General features: G+C 38.0%; 1 protein-coding gene across 1 annotated transcript in view; it reads right to left on the bottom strand.

Annotated features, from left to right (window-relative positions):
* Positions 1-3785: 3785 nt before the first annotated feature.
* Positions 3786-18152, bottom strand: part of chd1 (chromodomain helicase DNA binding protein 1) — a 63012-nt gene continuing 48645 nt past the window's right edge. The window contains exons 27-35 of the mRNA XM_055024851.1: positions 16169-16291; positions 15941-16084; positions 15640-15852; positions 15417-15548; positions 12361-12539; positions 12119-12218; positions 9306-9357; positions 8990-9230; positions 3786-5150 (exon numbers count right to left, since the gene is read on the bottom strand). Of these exons, the coding sequence (XP_054880826.1) occupies positions 4886-5150; positions 8990-9230; positions 9306-9357; positions 12119-12218; positions 12361-12539; positions 15417-15548; positions 15640-15852; positions 15941-16084; positions 16169-16291 (1449 nt within the window). The 3' untranslated portion in view covers positions 3786-4885. The remainder of the gene's footprint in view (positions 5151-8989; positions 9231-9305; positions 9358-12118; positions 12219-12360; positions 12540-15416; positions 15549-15639; positions 15853-15940; positions 16085-16168; positions 16292-18152) is intronic.

The following is an 18152-nucleotide window of genomic DNA, read 5'->3' as shown; positions in this document are numbered from 1 at the left end:
GTCTAATACGTCTCACCGTTTGACGAGAGTGCCTTATGACGAGCTGCTGGCAGAAGCCGCAGTGGTTGGTGCTAATGTAATCCAGGAGGTGTTTCTCTGGTCAGCCAACCCTTCTGCAGCATCTGAGTGTGAACCACAGATATGTCAGGGTGTGGCAGTTGTTAAGACAGGAGCAGTATCATCACTAGAGGTTGCTGCTGTACTCCAGGGATGCAGTGAAAACGGTGCTGTGGTGTGCCCTCATGCTCTTTAGTGGCAGTAGTACTACTACTAGTACTGCTAGATATGCAGGAACGGTGCATATCTAGATGATATGCACCGTTCCTGCACTGTTGGTGCATCATTTCAATAAGTCTAGTCACTGGTTTCAACAAAGAACAGCATTAGTTTGATGAGTTCTTAATTGTAAAACTACAGTTTTATTTGTTAGTATTTGGACCTTGATTATTTGTAACAATTTTGATATTTCATGTCTGTTTTGCTATTTGGGAGGTGCATTTGTAGTTGCATATTAACAAAATATGTAAATGAACAATAGAACAGTTGTAACCTAATATTTTGTTTATGAATAAAAAACCGGGGATGTTCTCAGCACTCTGGCAAAATTCTTAACAATTTTTGCTTGTTACTATTTTAGTTGTTTCATTATTATTATTATTTTTTTCTTATCAATATTGATTTCCATTTTGAAATCTGCCTCTACTATGACCTCTACAGAGTTGCTCTGTTGTAATTACTTGTCTGTGCTTACTTTGTTAAAATAAAGTTTAATTGGAAAAAGAAAAAAAAATGTCTTGACATTTACTTATCAGCACCTCAGTGTCCTTATTTTGTTCAGGCCAGAAAACTAATCAGTTTTCTAGCTCTTTTTTTTTACATTTTTCAATGCCTAAGTGACCTTCATGAATCTGCTGGAGAATGCCCCGTCGTAACACTTGTGGAATCACAATTCTGTTGTTTTTCAGTAACAGTCCATTCACAACACTTAGGCTCATGTTCAGTTTTTCAATGTTAAAGCTGACCTATTGGCCATCCTTCATCCATATTCTGTATGACCAACTGTAACGTTGTATCCTTAGCTGTTGCATCAACTATTTGCTGTGACTTTCTATCACAGACACAGGCAACACATTGGACACCAAATTCACATGACATTGAATATCGTCTTCAGTTGAACTCACACTATCATGTGTAGGGGCTCTAGACAGAGCATCAGCAAGAATCAGATGTTTTCCTGGTGTGTAGATCAGTGAATCATCTTCATCATAAGCCTTTGAATCCTGGGTGACATCTCATTCAGATGTTTTTTAATGATGGCAACCAAGGGTCGGTGATCAGTTTCATCTACAAAAGATGGTAGGCCATCTTTCAGAACCATACACAGTTATGAAACCGTTCTAGCCCATAAGCCAGCCCCAAGCATTCTTTTTCTATCTGAGCATATCTGCATTCAGCTTTTGTCATGGCTCTGGATGCATAAGCTACTGGTTTCCATTGGTCATTCTCAGCTTGAAGAAGAACTGCTCCAAGTCCATCTTTTGAGGCATCTGTCGACAGTTTTATGTTTTTAGTTGGATCATAGGTGAGCACTGGTTCTGTAGTCAAGATATTTTTTCAGTTCCTTGAACTGTTGCTCATGGACTTCTGTCCACTGGAATTGACTATTGTACAGGAGTTTGCAAATATTTTTCATCTTTGCACTTAAGTTGGGAATAAATTTTTCTATAAACTTGATCATCCCCATGATGCGCAAAACACCTGTTTTGTCAATGGGCGGTGGCATCTTGAAGATAAAATAAAAGCCATCTTAATCTGGTTGAACACCTTGGGCAAATAATTTGTCACCCAGAAACATAATTTCACCATCCTCCTCTTCAATCCTATTGAGAACGTTTGGAGTTTCTTCAAGCAGAAGATTTGAGGGTGGAATGCAGTTCATATCAAACAGCAGCTCTGGGAAGGTTTTCTGACATCCTGCATAGAAATTCAAGCAGAAACTTTCCACAAACTCACAAGTTCAATGGATGCAAGAATTGTGCAGGTGATACCAAATAAGGTCCAATGTTAACATGTAACTTGGTCTGTTAAGATGTTTTTGATTGAAATAGCTTTTGATTTTAGTACATTCAAAGAATGACATTTTGCAGTTCTTTATAATCCATAAAATGTTTGAAAAATCTGCTGTGCATAATAATTTGGAGAAGTGCAGTTTGAGTTTAGGAACTCAAAATGAGGATAGGAGCCAGGAACCTAGAAGGGTTAAACAACCTGATAAAGAAGGTTAGTTCTGCCCAGAACTGCAACTTCTAGAGATGACGATGCAAAGAAGGATTCTTCATAAAATCCATTTATTGACGACCCTGACCATCCTCTTCATGAGACTGTCTTGGGATAATGTTTCTTCAGTCAGAGGCTTCTTCAAATTAATACTGTGGCCACTGTGCAGCCCACAGTGGCCACAGTTCATTGTAATTAGGACGTTCAGATGAAATTACAATTTTATTACGTCCTGTGTCCTGTGTGCGCTCCAGACCAACACCCCTAAGAAGAATAATCTCAAGATGCCCACGGCTATAGACAATAGCTGACTTCTTCGTGAGTCCATGACAAGCTAACTTGTGTTATTCTAAGTATTAGGGCCAATGTGAATTTCTGCACTATTTCAATATAACCAGCAAGGGATAGTTGACCACTCCCTCAGGTGGTGGCTACTGTAGACACCAGAACCAGCAGTGCAGATGACCTCAAGGCAGCTGTAATAGCTTCCTGGAAAACTCAGAAGAGGTATTCAGGGATGACATGCCATATTGAAGCAGTAATTCATACAAAAGGAGTCCGAACCAAATACCAAGAGCATACCTTTCTGAAGTCTGACATTTCTTTTTCATATATATTTTATATAGTGTTCTGAGAAACTAAATTTGGGGTTTTGAGATGCAAGTGGTGATAGGAGTTTTGGGAAGACAGAATCATGTCAACATTAGCCAAGTGAATTGAAAAGAATAAAGTGCATGAATATGGCATTGAACTTGTGTTCCAGTGCTATCTTGACTTCTTCTGGAAGTCCAGGTTTTGTGTATTTTGTTTTAGAAGAGATTAAAACCCAAACTTATTCCAGAGTTTTAATCATTTTGGATGTTTAAGACTGAATCAAAGTTTACCTGATGGTGCATGTTCAGACTCATTAAGGTAGTGAAATCACAGTGGATGTTAATGAGATTGTCAGGATTTATTGTAGAATTGCCATTGAGCATGCTTGCTTTCAAGCAAAATTGCCTGATATATTTACCACAAAATAATTTCTGATATATGACAGAACTTACCGTTTTAGATAAGTGGAAGACTTTTACCTGAATTTTCAAACTTTCTAATAGTAAGGAATTACATTTGGTCCACCATCGAAGTAACAAATACATGAACTGATTTTCCCTGCTCCCCTCTTAGGATATTTCTAAACACCAAGGTTCTTTACCTTATTACCAGAAGCCAATTTCATGGTATCCAAAATAGATGACTGTCAAATTTCAAAGTCATCTAAAGTTGGTGCTGAGATGGAACCTCATTGGAATCAGTTTGGCTACAGGACTCAACATGCTGGACTTGATATAAATTCAGATGACAAAGGTCACTAATCTTCTGTTGCATTATGGAAATCACAAGTGATGAAATTGGTTTGTGGACTGAAACTACTGTTACATGCCTCTGATGGCTGATGTCACTGACTAACCCTACATTGAGTCAAAACAGAGTAAAACAGCAGTTTGTTAAAAAAAAAAGTTTGCATCTGAAGACAGTGACATATTTTAATGATTTTATAAAACCATATAAAAACAGCCCATAAAAATGCATGCACTTTCAGTGTAAATTCCTTTGGAAATATATAGGAAATTTATACAAGTTTAAACCTCAACAGTGACTTCATTCAGTTAGGTGATTCACAACAAATATACTTGGCTGCATAGACACATTGACAATATTATTGCCTACATGGAAAATAAATTGAAAAGTAAAAAATAAAAATCAAGTTGATTTTAATTCTTACAGGGGCTTTTGCTGAAACTACACAATAAAAATGTAATGGAGGTCAGCTTTCACTTTTCATTTCACTACACCAAAGAACTTTGCAGTAGTGAATAAATTGAGCATTCCCATTAAAAATACATTCTGATTATTTCTGACAAAAAACTCACTGATAGAATGATGAAAAAAGCCTGAGTTAAGAGAAACGTGGAGTCATAATAATAAGCCTGAGGAAACAGTTCACTGATTCACTATTTTACAGAAGTAAACATAAAAAAATATGTACAAAAGCATTACTTTATGTAAAAAAATCCAGGTTGCAATTTTCTATTTATCTTATTAAACAATTTACAAAGTTGCTGGTGGGAAAAACTGAAAAAAAAAATGTTGTAAATGAGGTACTGCAGGTGTTGAGCCTGAGTCCATACTGGAATAAACCAGACAGCTCTACATCACCAAGTGTCACGGTTCACGTGAGAAGTGCCATCTTCCCGTCTTAACTCTTAAATAAGGAACATGATCACATTAAGTCTGAATACAAAGACAAGGACTGAGGGAAGTCAAAAATAAGATCCAGTGTCATTTGCTGGGAGGAATTGAAGGCAGCATAAAGGGTCAATTATGTCCACTTCAAGCTTTAGGATAGTAACAACGTTTTGTTGAGAGCCGTAGAGTCTAATGGAGCAACAAGTCCTTTGCGTTTTCTCTTTCTGAGAGGGTTCACAGGTTACTGTTACTGAAATAATGAAGTGAAGAGACTGAAACAGCCCTTCAAACAGCTTTATGACAGGGAACCCTAATCAGCCTAAGGCATTTACTGAGTTGCCGAGTCTAGGACTGTTGCTGTAGAACCAAGCAGCTCCTGTTATGTCTTACGGTTGCTCCAGTTCTGCTCAGGCGTACTCTTGTGATCTGATGAGTAGTCAAATGGTGAGTGAGACTCACAAGGTGAGCGTTCATCTCGAGGAGAACGTGTTCCACTTGCTGACGCTCTCTGTTCTGTTTGCCAGTCTGAATGGTAACGGTAGGAAGAACGGTAGTCTGAATGAGAAAGCTCCTTCATCTCCTGCCGATGGTCTCTGTTGGTGCGGAATTCCTCCAGTTTCCTATGTTTATTGTCGTTATAATACCTGAAACACATCAGAATCAACTGGGTAAACCTGGAGCAGATAATAGTCACATATGGATCTGTCTTTACTTCTCAGCTTTTCTTGACTATGATTTCTATGATTAGTTAACGTTTACAAACTAAATTGTTTCAAAAACAAATCTTAAGCAAGGTGTATAAACTGACCACATGCTTTTGAGATCACAAACGTTGTTTTGATGGCGGTTCAAGCTGCTTTATTTCCACCCATCAAAAAGGAAAATGGAAGTAATTAAAATTGAGCAAAAATCACCGTCAGGGAGCATTAAAACAGGAGGAAGACAGCAGACGACTTCCTCCAAAATGGATAGGGACGAGAAAAGCTCAAACTAGAACACAGCAAGAATTTTTGGAAATATTCTTCAACTGAATACAATAGGTACAATATTTGAATTTTTATCACTTTTTGATGCAAAAACTGAGAAGTAGCTTAGGATGATTTCTTCAGAGTATTCAAAGTTTTTGAATTACTCTTTGAGGTAGTTTTATAAGCTGGAAGCACAAATTATGAACAAATACTGTGAATTGTTTAAAGTGGGCCCTGAATCTATAACCTATGAAAGTTTAACTTTTTCAGTAGAATGAAATAACTTTTCCATGATATTCTAATGTCTTGGAAAGGGTCTTTAGACACACACACACACACACACACACACACACACACACACATACACATATATATATATATATATATATATATATATATATATATATATATATATTATATATATATATATATATATATATATATATATATGTGTGTGTGTGAGGGATTTACCCCTCCCTAAAAGGTGATGTGTTTGTGCTGCTATATTCCAATTTATTTATTAAGTGTATTTTGTTTGGAGGAAGCAACTTGCTTTGTTTGGTGTTTTTGTTTTAATCATTTTCTTCTTTGAGGTCACCTGGTCAGGTGTTGCCATGAGCAGTGCTGACCAGGACCTGGTGTTTCAATCAACCTCAGAATCTGTTGTTTGAGAGGGAAGGGAGATGTGCTTGGATTTAATTTGGGGCCCAGATTGTTTTTGTTTTAGTTTTGAAGGTTATTAGTTGAAATGTAAATTTCTTTCTAGGAATATAGTGAAGTACAAATGTTTTTTTTTTCACTTGTAAATGTTGACTCCACCCCTTAATTAGTCAAGGAAGAGCCAATGTTTAAAAGGCAGGTGTGTTAGATCAGAGGAGATTCTCCCTCTTGTGTGTGAACATGTCATGCTGTAACTGGTTGGAAATGTTTTTGGAAAAAGAGATAAAACGAATGAAAGCTCTATAACTTCTGGACTTTGTTTGATTTTTTTGATTGCAACCCTACAATATATATAATATAAACTTATATATATATAAACTTATATAAAAGTGTAAATTTATTCTTCCCTCAAAATAACTCCATACAGCTACTAATGTCTGAGGTCATCATGGAAACATAATAGCGATATATATTTATCATAATATATTGTATATTTTCACCCAGTGGTTTGTATTATAAAGGACCTATTTTTCATTTAGCTTAACAAATTCTGATTATGTTTTTCTCAAAATCGCTGACTTTTCACATTTTTCCATTCAAATGCTCAGAAGTGAAGCAGGTGAGGCAGCAGTGAGCCGAGCCTCACCTGGCGTTGGTCTGGTTAACTGCACCGGCTGCCAGTCTATGAAAGCATGCTACTCCTGTCTGTACGTCACCAATAAAATATCATACATCTCTAAATTTAAAGAGTTTTCGAAAGAAATTTTCAAACTAAACAGGAAATAATAAGTAAAGGAAGAAGAACAACAAAGGTATGCTTCAAAGTACAAAACAGAAGGTTACCAGCTCTTTTCGAATGGAACACAAAAAAGATTAGCTTTGTGGATGTTCTGTCAGAAATCATCGTTTATGTTTCCCTTGCCTTCTGTTTTCCACTTGTGGGTTAGGGTTGCCAAAGAATTTGCAAAGAAGCCTCTCTACACATGAGCGGTCAACCGCTCACATTCAAAGCCTGAAAATGTTTGGGACGTCGAGGATAGATTTGACTTTAGATGAACAGCGGAGGCTCCATGTCAGTATCCTTGGGTAAAGGAGAATCGAGAGATTTTAAAGCGCTCATCAATGCAACTTGCTTCCTTGCCAAATAGCAGCTGGCATTTTGTGGAAATGATGAGAGCATGGGCTCAGCTAATCGTGGCAACTATGAACTTTTACATGTCTTTGCTGAGAAAAGATGACAGACAAGCCAGAAAATACAGTAATGTCTCCAAATGTCTTGCTAGCCTAACAGAATACAGAATGATTTAATTGAAACAGTCAGTGATGTCCTTTTTATATCATTTCTAATTACATCAGTGCAGCCCCATTTGTTGCTGTAGAAGTAGATGTGACCACAGATGTCACAGGCAAAGCTCAGATCTCTGTTGCTGTTCCACAGCAACAATCTGATGCTCTGAGTTGAATCTTTGACATTGAACTTTCTTTGTTCATAAACACAAATGAGTAAATTGCAATTGCAACTTATTGCTTTTTAGGTTGGCCAGTTGAACTACTCTCCCTCTCCCAGATTTTACTAAATCGAACACAGAAGCTGTTAGAAATACGGCTTGAGGGCCTTATGTACAAAGTAAGCATACGGACAAAACATATGCATATATATGCTACTTTCAGAGTATCTATCTTCAAAAAGATACTCTGAAGATAGGGTTAGGGTTAGGGTTAATGTAACCCCAAATTTGCCCATGCACAAGTTGTTTCATAATTTATTTCCAAAGTGAAATTTGGGAAATACTTGCTGGAGTAAAACGTATATGATTCTGTGTGAAATTAGCTCATTAGTTTCACATGGCTGATTCACACAAGTTGGCATGTATAAAAGTGAACGTGGCATTTTTACTTGCTGTCAAAATGTGAGGCAGTCACACAAACGTGTTTGTGGACAATAAACTACCAAGTGGCAAATCTCACCTAAATACACTAAAATCTGATCCTATTCAATGTTATTTAACCTAAGGAGCATCAAACTCATGTTTTGAATCTTTTATTGTTTAAACAAATTGGGATGCATAAAAAGAGGTGCAGGCATGCCCACGGTTTTATACGTCTGAATCTTTTTGTGCACCGCATTTTCTACATTTTTCCAAATGGGAATTTTTAGTGACAGCTGCAAACTGAGGCCCCAAATCATGAAGGTTTCCCTCTCACACCCATATCCATTTTCCCTGCTGATAAACTGTCTAGATATGATATGATGACTGTATGAGACTGGCTGCAATGCTGAGGAAGCAAAGAGGCTAATGGCAGAAGTTGAAGCTTGTTCAGGCTGAGCCATAGAGCATTGTCGCCATAAAAGTCAGCAAACAACAGAAAAAGAAACACTAGATTTATTAGTAGTTGTTGTTTTGAAAAAAAGTCACCCGAGGAGTCTGAACATTTGATAAATATAGTGACAATGTATTTAATTAGAGAAAAGTGTTTATTTTGTCCAGGTCACAGCCACTCATCCCCATACTTGGCAGAGTCTCTCGGATCTACCCACTTTGTTAGAAATGCTTGAAAACTAAAAAAAAATTATCTTACCATTTTCAGAACTAGTTAAGTTTTCCAAAAGTTAGAAAGCACTTGTACATTTACAGAATAATCACTGTCCTCCAGAACCTCGATATAGCTCAATGACAGACTGTCACTGTGTCAACAGAGCAGCTGCTCCAAGACATGCCTATTTAACAATAGTCAGGCAAGGCCAATTACCGATAAATGTATGAAAGGCAAGTAATGGTCAATTTCTTATTCTCCTTCTACTTTAAAGTTAAGAAAGATAAGAAGTGTCTTCTTATGTGAATGTTCATGCTTACCTGTCCTGTCTGTCTCGAATGTCTGTCTTATAATGATCTCTGTGGTCTTTCCCATTGCTGAAAGAAGAGTATGGTCTTTTCCTGGAGTCCACCACACTGGACTTCTTGTGGTACTCAGAGCCATGTCTGTCTTTATTGCTGCTGCTTTCAGAGTATCTACCTGAAGGCTGATGTCTGTCTGAGCAGTAGCTATCTCTGCTGCTGTCATCTTGGTGGGAGCTGTCCTTCAGTCGTTCAACATCTATGCACAAAAAACATATCCAAAATGAATCAACAGTGGTTTCTTGATATTATTATACGTTCAAAAGACACTTACCTCCATGCTTATAACCTTGAGTGTTTATAGCTTTCGTGTTCTGCTCCACAGTCTAGAGACACAATAGTAATATTCTATTAAGATGACAATACCCTGGCAATTGTCCTGGACATGACAATGAATGCACAGATCATTGGAATACTTTTCTTGTTCCTTTAACATGATTTACCTTAAATCCAAAAGTCTTCTTTAAGTTCTGAAAATGGCTGGAAGTAACATACTTCTTAAAGACAAAGAATACTCGTTTGGTGACAGCATTGTGCACATTTTTGACAGGGAAGGAACTTGTGAGATGCGTGAGAGAAGCCATCAAAACAAAAACTAAACAGAGCAGGTGGGTTCAGATTTTATGTTGTCCAGCATTGACTTAATATCATTGCTCTGAATTCAATATATAGTAATAATGGTAATATAAGAAAAATTATTCGAATAATTAAAGCTGCAAGCAGCCTCAAACGGCCCTCACAGTTTAATGCCGCACCAGCCTCACGGAAACCGCAGGAGCTCCAGCAACGGCATCCGTCAGCCACCGTCAACGGTCTTGCACAGCTCCTGCACCCGTCCGCTAGGCGATACACATTGATGTGTTCAGCAGTGCTTTCTGACAATACACAAAAAATCTGGTGCAGATCAGCTGATGTAGTGAGGAGGTATGGAATAACCCAGGGGGCACAATGGAGTCAAATTGCTATTTAATTCTATTGGGCTCTTTAAATGACTGATTTTTGTGAACCTCTAAAGTTTGGTGCAAATCAGATGATGCATTTGATTTAGAGACAACTGTATGAATACAACAAGGGATTGATATTCGCCATTAAGTAACGCCTACATTGTTCAGCCAGCGTTGAGAGAATTCATCATGATCTCATTGTTTGTCACTTGGCACAGGTTCAAACCTATATGAATCAAAGAGTAAAAGTAAGACATCCAGCAGAAAAATCCGAGGATATCGTTTGACCTTCAAGCCTCAAGACTGTGCAGATTGAGTTTGATCAGATATGACATAAAAAAAGACGAGGTGGGGGTTTTGATCCAAAATGGCTTACTTCCTGTTGGGTTTGGACCATGGCTCCAAGAGACTTTTTTTTGTGGGTCCTGATAAGATATACATGTATACCAAATTTCATAATTCTCGGTCAAAGCATGACTGGGGCTGATTTTTAAAAAATATTCCAGAGGGCGTTGTGGAGGAATTAGGCCACGCCCCCCAAATATTGGACTGTATTCCTGTCGGGGGATGGACAAGGATTGATCACAGTGAGTTTGGTGTTGCTTGGTGTAGAGCCAAACATATGGCAACGCCGTCACCTGTCATTTCGCTGTGCCGCCACTGCCACGCCCTCCAACGAAAACTCTGTGCTTTAAAGCAAGTGAGACCAACTAGTTATCTAAAAAATATCGAAAAGATAACTAGTTTGTCTGCACCTTTTTTATATTACTTAGAAACTGTGGAGTACTCATTACTTTTACAAATGTAGAGCGCACTTATAAAGTCCAGAGAATACTTCTACTCATCTAGCAACCCAGAAGTCCAGAGCATACTTACTTACACTTTATTCAGCACCCAGAACAGGGATTAAAACTTAGAATGCAGAAAAACTACCTTAGCAACAACAACAACAGACTAGAGGATACTTATTATAGTTATCTACCAACCCTGAAAAGGGAGTATCTAGTTTATTTATTTTGGATGAACATTATTAGCTTTTTCTTCTTTTTCTCTTTCCTCTGGTTTGTATTCGTTTTAATTTCTGTAAAGCACTTTGTATTGTCTTGTTGCTGAAAATGTGCTATATAAATAAAATCACCTTACCTTATATGTCTTCTGACACAAGATTATGTTGATTAGTTCAAGGGGGTCAGAAACAGAGCTTTCCAAGTAAAAAGTAATTTCCTGTTCTGAGAGGAGCGTGGCTTAGATGTCGTCAGACTATAATGACATAGGAACATCAAACAGCCAACCAGGATCACTCATGCCAAGTTTGGTGCCAATTGACCTTTTTATGCAAAAGTTCTAACGCTTCATCTTAGCAAAGTTGGCGAGAACACCAACTTTGCTGCACCTCCTGAACATATATAAAACTAAATTTTCTTAATCACTTTTAAAGCCCCACCCCTTAACTGCATCTTGACCAAAAACGAAGCTGATAGGTCAAAATCCCTACGAGTTCGTTAAAGTTCAATGTGAGTAAAATGTAAAATCAACTAAATTTGACCTTTGACCCAAAATGGCCATCTTTTTATACATTTTAGGGGGTACCTCCAAGAGCTCACTTTAGGGGGAACTGTAGAGCATTTTGGCCACACCCACTTACAATTCCACTGGAATCCAAAAACGTTAGTTGTGTGACAATTTAGAGTGAAATGTGGTGAGCTTTTGAATGCTAAAGTCTCCAAAAAGCCAACTCATTTGACGAAAGCATAATAAGAAACGGCACAGTTACAACAGGCCTTGGCAGCGCTTTCGCTGCTCGGGCCTAATGACAATGATAAGTATTTACAAAGGGCTTTCAAACAAAGCGCTGCACATTTACAAGGAGAAAATAAAAAAAATGCAAATAGACCAATGAAACAAAACAATAGGATTCAAAACAGACAGGACTGAGTGAACAAGTGTTTCTTAAATGTGCTTTAAAAACCTCCACAGAACATGTCTGAGCTAATAAGTCTGTTACTTCCAACCATGTTCAGACCAAAACTGATCGATGGATGACAGGTGAAACAATTTTAATAAGAGAGATCCTGTTGCCTTTTCTTTAAGCATTTAATGTCAAGAGGAGAAGAATAAGGTTTAATTCAATGATTTTACATACTTGGGCATTTTCTTGTCTTTTCTTGATTGCATGCTTATAGAGTTTGTGTAGTTTTCTTGCATCAAACTCTGTGAATTTAGAGACAAATATCCACAGGTTCCTGTAAAACAAAATGAATGTCATGTTGTTCAATGACTAACCACTTTGGTCAGAATCTGTAGCATACTATCAATTAACTCTTGCATTGAAATTTATAGTATTTTGATTTGAGAAAATGAACAGATTGCAATGTAAAAACTAACTTTCTCCACTGCTTGATCTGATCAGGATTTGAATATTCCTTCAAACACTGAGTGATGTGGTCTCCAATCTTTATGAGGCATTGTCTGGTGTGCTCCAGCTGCTCGCGCTCCGACAGTCCTTTCTCTGGTCTGTCCAACTGCTTCAGGGCAGCTTTGACTGGACGCATTCTCTCTTTACACTGCAACATTAAACAGACACTTTGTTCAAGTAACAAACAAAAGTACAATCACATACATGTAAGATCAAAGCTTTTTAAGCCAAATCTACTCTGTTAGACTTTTGTCTTGAATCTGCGTCCTTCTGTTTAAAGCTGTTTGGTTACAATGGAATAAGCACTGGGATTATTTGGATGCTACTGTGAGCAGCAACTGCTTGCATCTTTATCTATGTTGCATGAAACCTATATTATGTTCTGAAACTCTCAAAAAAGTGGGAAAAGTCACAAAGGCAACCATTTTGATTTTCTTTCTTTTCCTGCAGACTAGTCACTGAAAGGCTTTGAATTCTTTGCCTTCACTGTGTGGTGCACAAATGTTGAAAAAGACACCTGTAGACTTATACAACAAAAGGTTCTGTCTATATCCCCTTACAGACAATTATATTTAGGCAAGGCTTTAGAGTGGGAACAATCTGGTTACAAATTTCTAATTAGCACGATGGAAAAATATTTGGGGTTGCACCACATTTCCTTTGCACCAGTCAAAGGAAATGTGTGAATAGTCCAGTTCTTTTTACTCTGTTCACCCTCTTACCTGGCTACAAAACTCTTACCATAGTGACCAGAGTCAGAGAGCGTTAAGGCAGCGGTCGAGACGAGAGGAGAGGACTAGAGCTTGTGAGTCTTAGGTCTGGTTCACATGGCATGATTTAAGGATTATCAGCCAATTTCCCAAATCTCTGTGACCACAGACAACACGAGCCGATAAAAGTCCAACAGGTTCGGTCGGTTTGTGTGTCCAGCCACAAGGCAGGAGCAACACACCACACACAACGAATTCCAGTCACGAACATCCCGATTCCTGAAGAGAATCCATTAAAACCCCCAACATATCACAGTGAATTTCGAATAATCAAACTCGGATTACGCTTAGTGATAGTTTGTGGACTCATTTTAAGCGATAAAAGACGAAACAAAAAGAAAAGGTGCTTGATAAAAGGGAGCAGCCACTCTATTTGCTGCACTATGATTTGGAGGTGAGTTATGAATAAACATAATATATAGTAAACATATATTACAGAGACTTTCACATATTGTAATAAACATTTGTAATAAACTATTTGCGATTCCCTATGTTCTTATGTCACTGCCCTTTCTGATTGACTACCTGACACGTTCAACAGGCTGCGATAAAAGGGCCAAGACAGTCACACGTTAACACAAAGCACGACCACACACTGCTGGACGTTGAAAATCGGAGGTTGGGGGTCAGGGGGAAGTGACGAGCACCCCCAACCATTTATTCAACGCCTTTTCGTTTCTATTTGTTACGTCTTTTATTGCTTAAAATGAGTCCACAAACATCACTGTTTCTACATCGTCATTCATCCCACTTTGTTTATTTTAAATTCACCTATGGTATGTTGGGGATTTCACGGGATTTTCTGGAATTGGGATGTTTGAGTGAAATCGGCTCGTGTGTGCGGTGTGTTGCTCCTGCCGTGTAGCTGGACACATGAACCCATCGAACCTGTTGTTCTTTTACCGGCTCGTGTTGGGTGTGGTAACAGAGGTTTGGGAAATCGGCCAATATTTCTGAAATCATGCCATGTGAACCAGATGGCATGATTTAAAACTCAAGCTCTCGTCTCGACCACTGCCCTCGCTGACTTTGTTTGCAATAGCAACATTTACACATCACTTCAAAATAAGATACACGTGCCACAAAAAAAAAAACACAAACAAACTTATTTTCATGAAAATTTTAACTCTTGATAATGACAAATGAATGGGAGCCCTGAGCTTGTTTCTCTGCAGTCCATCTGGGATTGATGGAGGACAATAACACTCGAGGTGCACTGTTCCATTTCTGTTAACACATTTACATGTATTCATGTAAATGTGTTAACAGAAATGGAACAAAAGTGTCATTTTTGTTGGATCACTGTCATGTAAACGGCGAAGCAGTTTGAAGGCTTCGTTCCCAACCGGCTCCCTCATTAGCGAGCCGGTTGGAGCGGGCTTGGAATGTGGGAATCACTTACTGGGGTAAATCCATTCTCATGTCTCTTCTCTGGGCCTTTTCCCCTTCGTAAAGAAACTTTCCAAAGAATCTGATCTGTTTCTTACTCACTGTGCTGCTTGTGGGCTCAATGTTGACGTAACCGAGAGAATCCAGCTAAAGGATTCTCAAAATAAAAGATCCTTCAGACTCAGATAATGAGTCTGAAGGATTATTTAAACGGAAATATGAATTATTTCTTGTGCGGCCCAGCAGCAATTGGTCCATGGACCAGTACTGGTCTGTGGCCCGGGGGTTGGGGACGACTGTTGTAGACATCTCTTGCAGGTAACAAAAAAGTATTGTGACATCAGTTAACCCCTAAAGAATACTACTGATGCATTTTTCAAATAATGTTGTATTTGGAGAAAATTATAATTGATCAGTTTTTTGTTTTTTTTTACAAATATGTTTTCCCTACCTTATTTTATGCCTTAAAAAAAAATCTAAGAAATTAGGAAAAAAAAAAATTCAGACACAAAGGATCATGATTCATGCATGAAAGGGTTAAATTCAGCTTTGACTTCAATAACTTCTCACAATAAGTTATGTCTGTTTAGTAATGCTGGCCACTTTTACAGAAATCTTAGATGTTAAAAACAGTTTACAGTTTGTAAACCGAAAATAATGACACATTGCTGTGACCTAGTCTTATTTTCAAAATCCAGTTAATTTCTCATTTTTAAAAGGGCTTATGGGTTCACACACTTGAATAAGAATATTGTGATAAGTCACATCTGCTGTCCTATCCTCTTGTGTCAACACATGCTGTTTACTTCACTACTTCAGTTTATATCCAATGTGACTGAATAAAACTGGAGCACTGATCAACATACCACGCTGAAAGTTCTTTGGTCCAATTCCTCAGATTCCTCACATACTGGCACATTATCTGCAGTATATGCCTTCTGAACTGATAAGTTTGAAGCTCTCTTTGTCCTTTCTCGTACCTCGGTTTTTACTTCAATCTGATGAAAAGAATTAGGAATCAAAGTTAGATATTCTTAATTTATGAACAAAACATAGTTGTTCAGTTTGTCATTAAACAACTTTTACCACCTTTTCTCCGTTGTCATCCTCCTGTTTCTGTACTGGCTCCTTTCTCTCTTTAATGTCACAGCTTTCAGCCTCTTCTTTTTTTCCCTCTTTTTCGTCACAGTCTCTCTCCTCTGATGAAGAAGCTTGATGCTCATGATCCTCATCATAACTGTCCTTTCCCTTTAACTTGTCTTCTTGAACATGTTTGGTTGGAGTCCTCCCGGTTGCCATCCTCTAAAACAGTAAACCATGTTACAATACCCATAAAAACTAAGATTTAAGGCAGTAAATAACAAAATAGGCAAATAGGATTCAAGTTTACCTTTTCCACATCAATTTCATTCTCATCATCAGATCTCTTGTCTGAAGTCAGATCTGAAGATGGGCTCTTGATCACATCATCCCCCTTTATTGACTTTAGAGTTTTGCTGATTTTTCTTCTTGGTTTCTTCTTCCGTGAATTAACCTAGACAACATTCAAAAAGTTAATCATTAAGACATTTTAATAGGTCTTAATGTGGAAGAATAAACTGACGAAAATGAGACCTACTGTTCCAGTTTGTTTCTGTGATTCTCTTTTGGCCAGGTCTTTGCTCAGTAATTTGATGAGGTAGTCTGCTCTCGCTTGGAGCTGTTTGGCTTGTGGCTTCTTGTCAGGATCATCTGGTAGAAGCTGGATTACAATTCATACAACACCGTTATTTTTATTAAAGACACATTTATTTCTTTGTTTCAATTGGAAACTTCTCATCAAAGAGGTCAAAGGTCACATGTGGAGTACCCCAAGGTTCAATCCTAGGACCCCTCTTATTTAATATTTATATTCTCCCACTAGCTCAGGTCATAACAGGAAATAATATTAGCTACCACAACTATGCGGATGACACACAGCTCTACATTATGATGTCACCAGCTGACCTTTGACCCCTTCCAATCACTGAATAAATGTTTAGAACAGATAAATGTGTGGATGTGCCAAAACTTTCTCCAACTGAACAAAAACAAAACTGAAGTCATTATTTTTGGACCTAAAGAGGAACGATCTAGAGCTATAGATCTAGAGCTATAAATCTAGAGCTATAGATCTAGAGCTATAGATCTAGAGCTATAAATCTAGAGCTATAGAACTAGAGTCAATGCACAGCTTCAGTTATTACAACTAAAACCTAGCGATCAGGCCCGAAATCTGGGAGTAGTGATGGACTCAGACTTGAACCTCCAGAGCCACATAAAGACAGTAACAAAGTCGGCCTTCTATCACCTGAAGAACATCTCCAGGATTAGAGGACTAATGTCTCAGCCAGATCTAGAGAAACTCATTCATGCGTTTGTCTTTAGTCGCATTGATTATTGCAACAGCATCTTCACAGGCATGTCCAACAAATCAATCCTCCAGCTGCAACTGATCCAGAATGCTGCTGCCTGTTCTCACTAAAACCAGGAAGATAGAGACATAACAGCAGTTTTAAAGTCCCTCCACTGGCTCCCTGTAGCTCAAAGAATAGATTTTGAAATACTGTTGTTAGTTTATAAATCACTGAACGGTTTAGCACCATAATACATCAAAGATCTGCTGTTGTTGTATCAACCTTCCAGACTCTCAGGTCTTCTGGTTCTGGTCTGCTCTGCATCCCCAGAACCAGAACCAAAAGAGGAGAAGCAGCTTTCAGCATCTACGCACCAAAACTTTGGAACAAACTTCCAGAAAACTGTAAAACAGCAGAAACACTGACTTCCTTCAAATCTCAAGTAAAAACGCACCTGTTTAGAGTTACATTTGAAATGTAATATGTATGGATTTGATTTTGTGGATATGTATGTAAATTATTATTTTTTATTTTTTTTTTTTTCCCCTGTTGTGGGCAACGGGGCCCGGCGAATACCCGTGGTTAAACGGACGGCGGAGTCCGGCGGTAACAGGCGCTCAAATTCCGTGTCAAAGGGAAGGGGGAAGAAAGGGAAAGAGGAGGGAAGGGGAAAAAAAAAAAAACTTGGTATTTTATTCTATGCTGCATGCCTTTGTGTTTTGTGTTTATGATGTAAAGCACTTTGAAATGCCTTGTAGCTGAAATGTGCTATACAAATAAAATTTGATTGATTGATTGATTTATTTATTTACAGATAGAGTTGAAACCACAATCTGAATAAAAATTAGCTTGAAAATATAACAATGGACTGTCATCTCCTTCATGAGTTTAACCCAAAGAATAGAATCTGTGAAAATGAACCTATTACCAAGCTTTATCTTCTTGATCCAAGCCCTACCGGTAGAAATTACAAAACAGCAATCTGTAGTGTAGGATACAAGGTTTCCACATTTACATGGCTAGCAAAAGAGCAGAGAATTTGATTTAAAACATACAGCTCTCAAAAGAAAAAGGGGGCATGAATGTACCACATTTAAAGAATTACTTCTACTCTGCACAAATTAAACTGATAAACTTTTGTAATAAAAACTATAATGCTTGATGGAAGGACATTGAATTAGCTCTTCATCTGGATCCCTCTCTGTAGGCAGTATTGGAGAATAAAGA

Source organism: Poeciliopsis prolifica, unplaced genomic scaffold (assembly GCF_027474105.1).
Source record: "Poeciliopsis prolifica strain line A6 unplaced genomic scaffold, Auburn_PproV2 SCAFFOLD131, whole genome shotgun sequence".
NCBI lineage: Eukaryota > Metazoa > Chordata > Actinopteri > Cyprinodontiformes > Poeciliidae > Poeciliopsis > Poeciliopsis prolifica.
The sequence above is the reverse complement of the archived record's forward strand: the minus strand, read 5'-3'. Positions and strand labels throughout refer to the sequence as shown.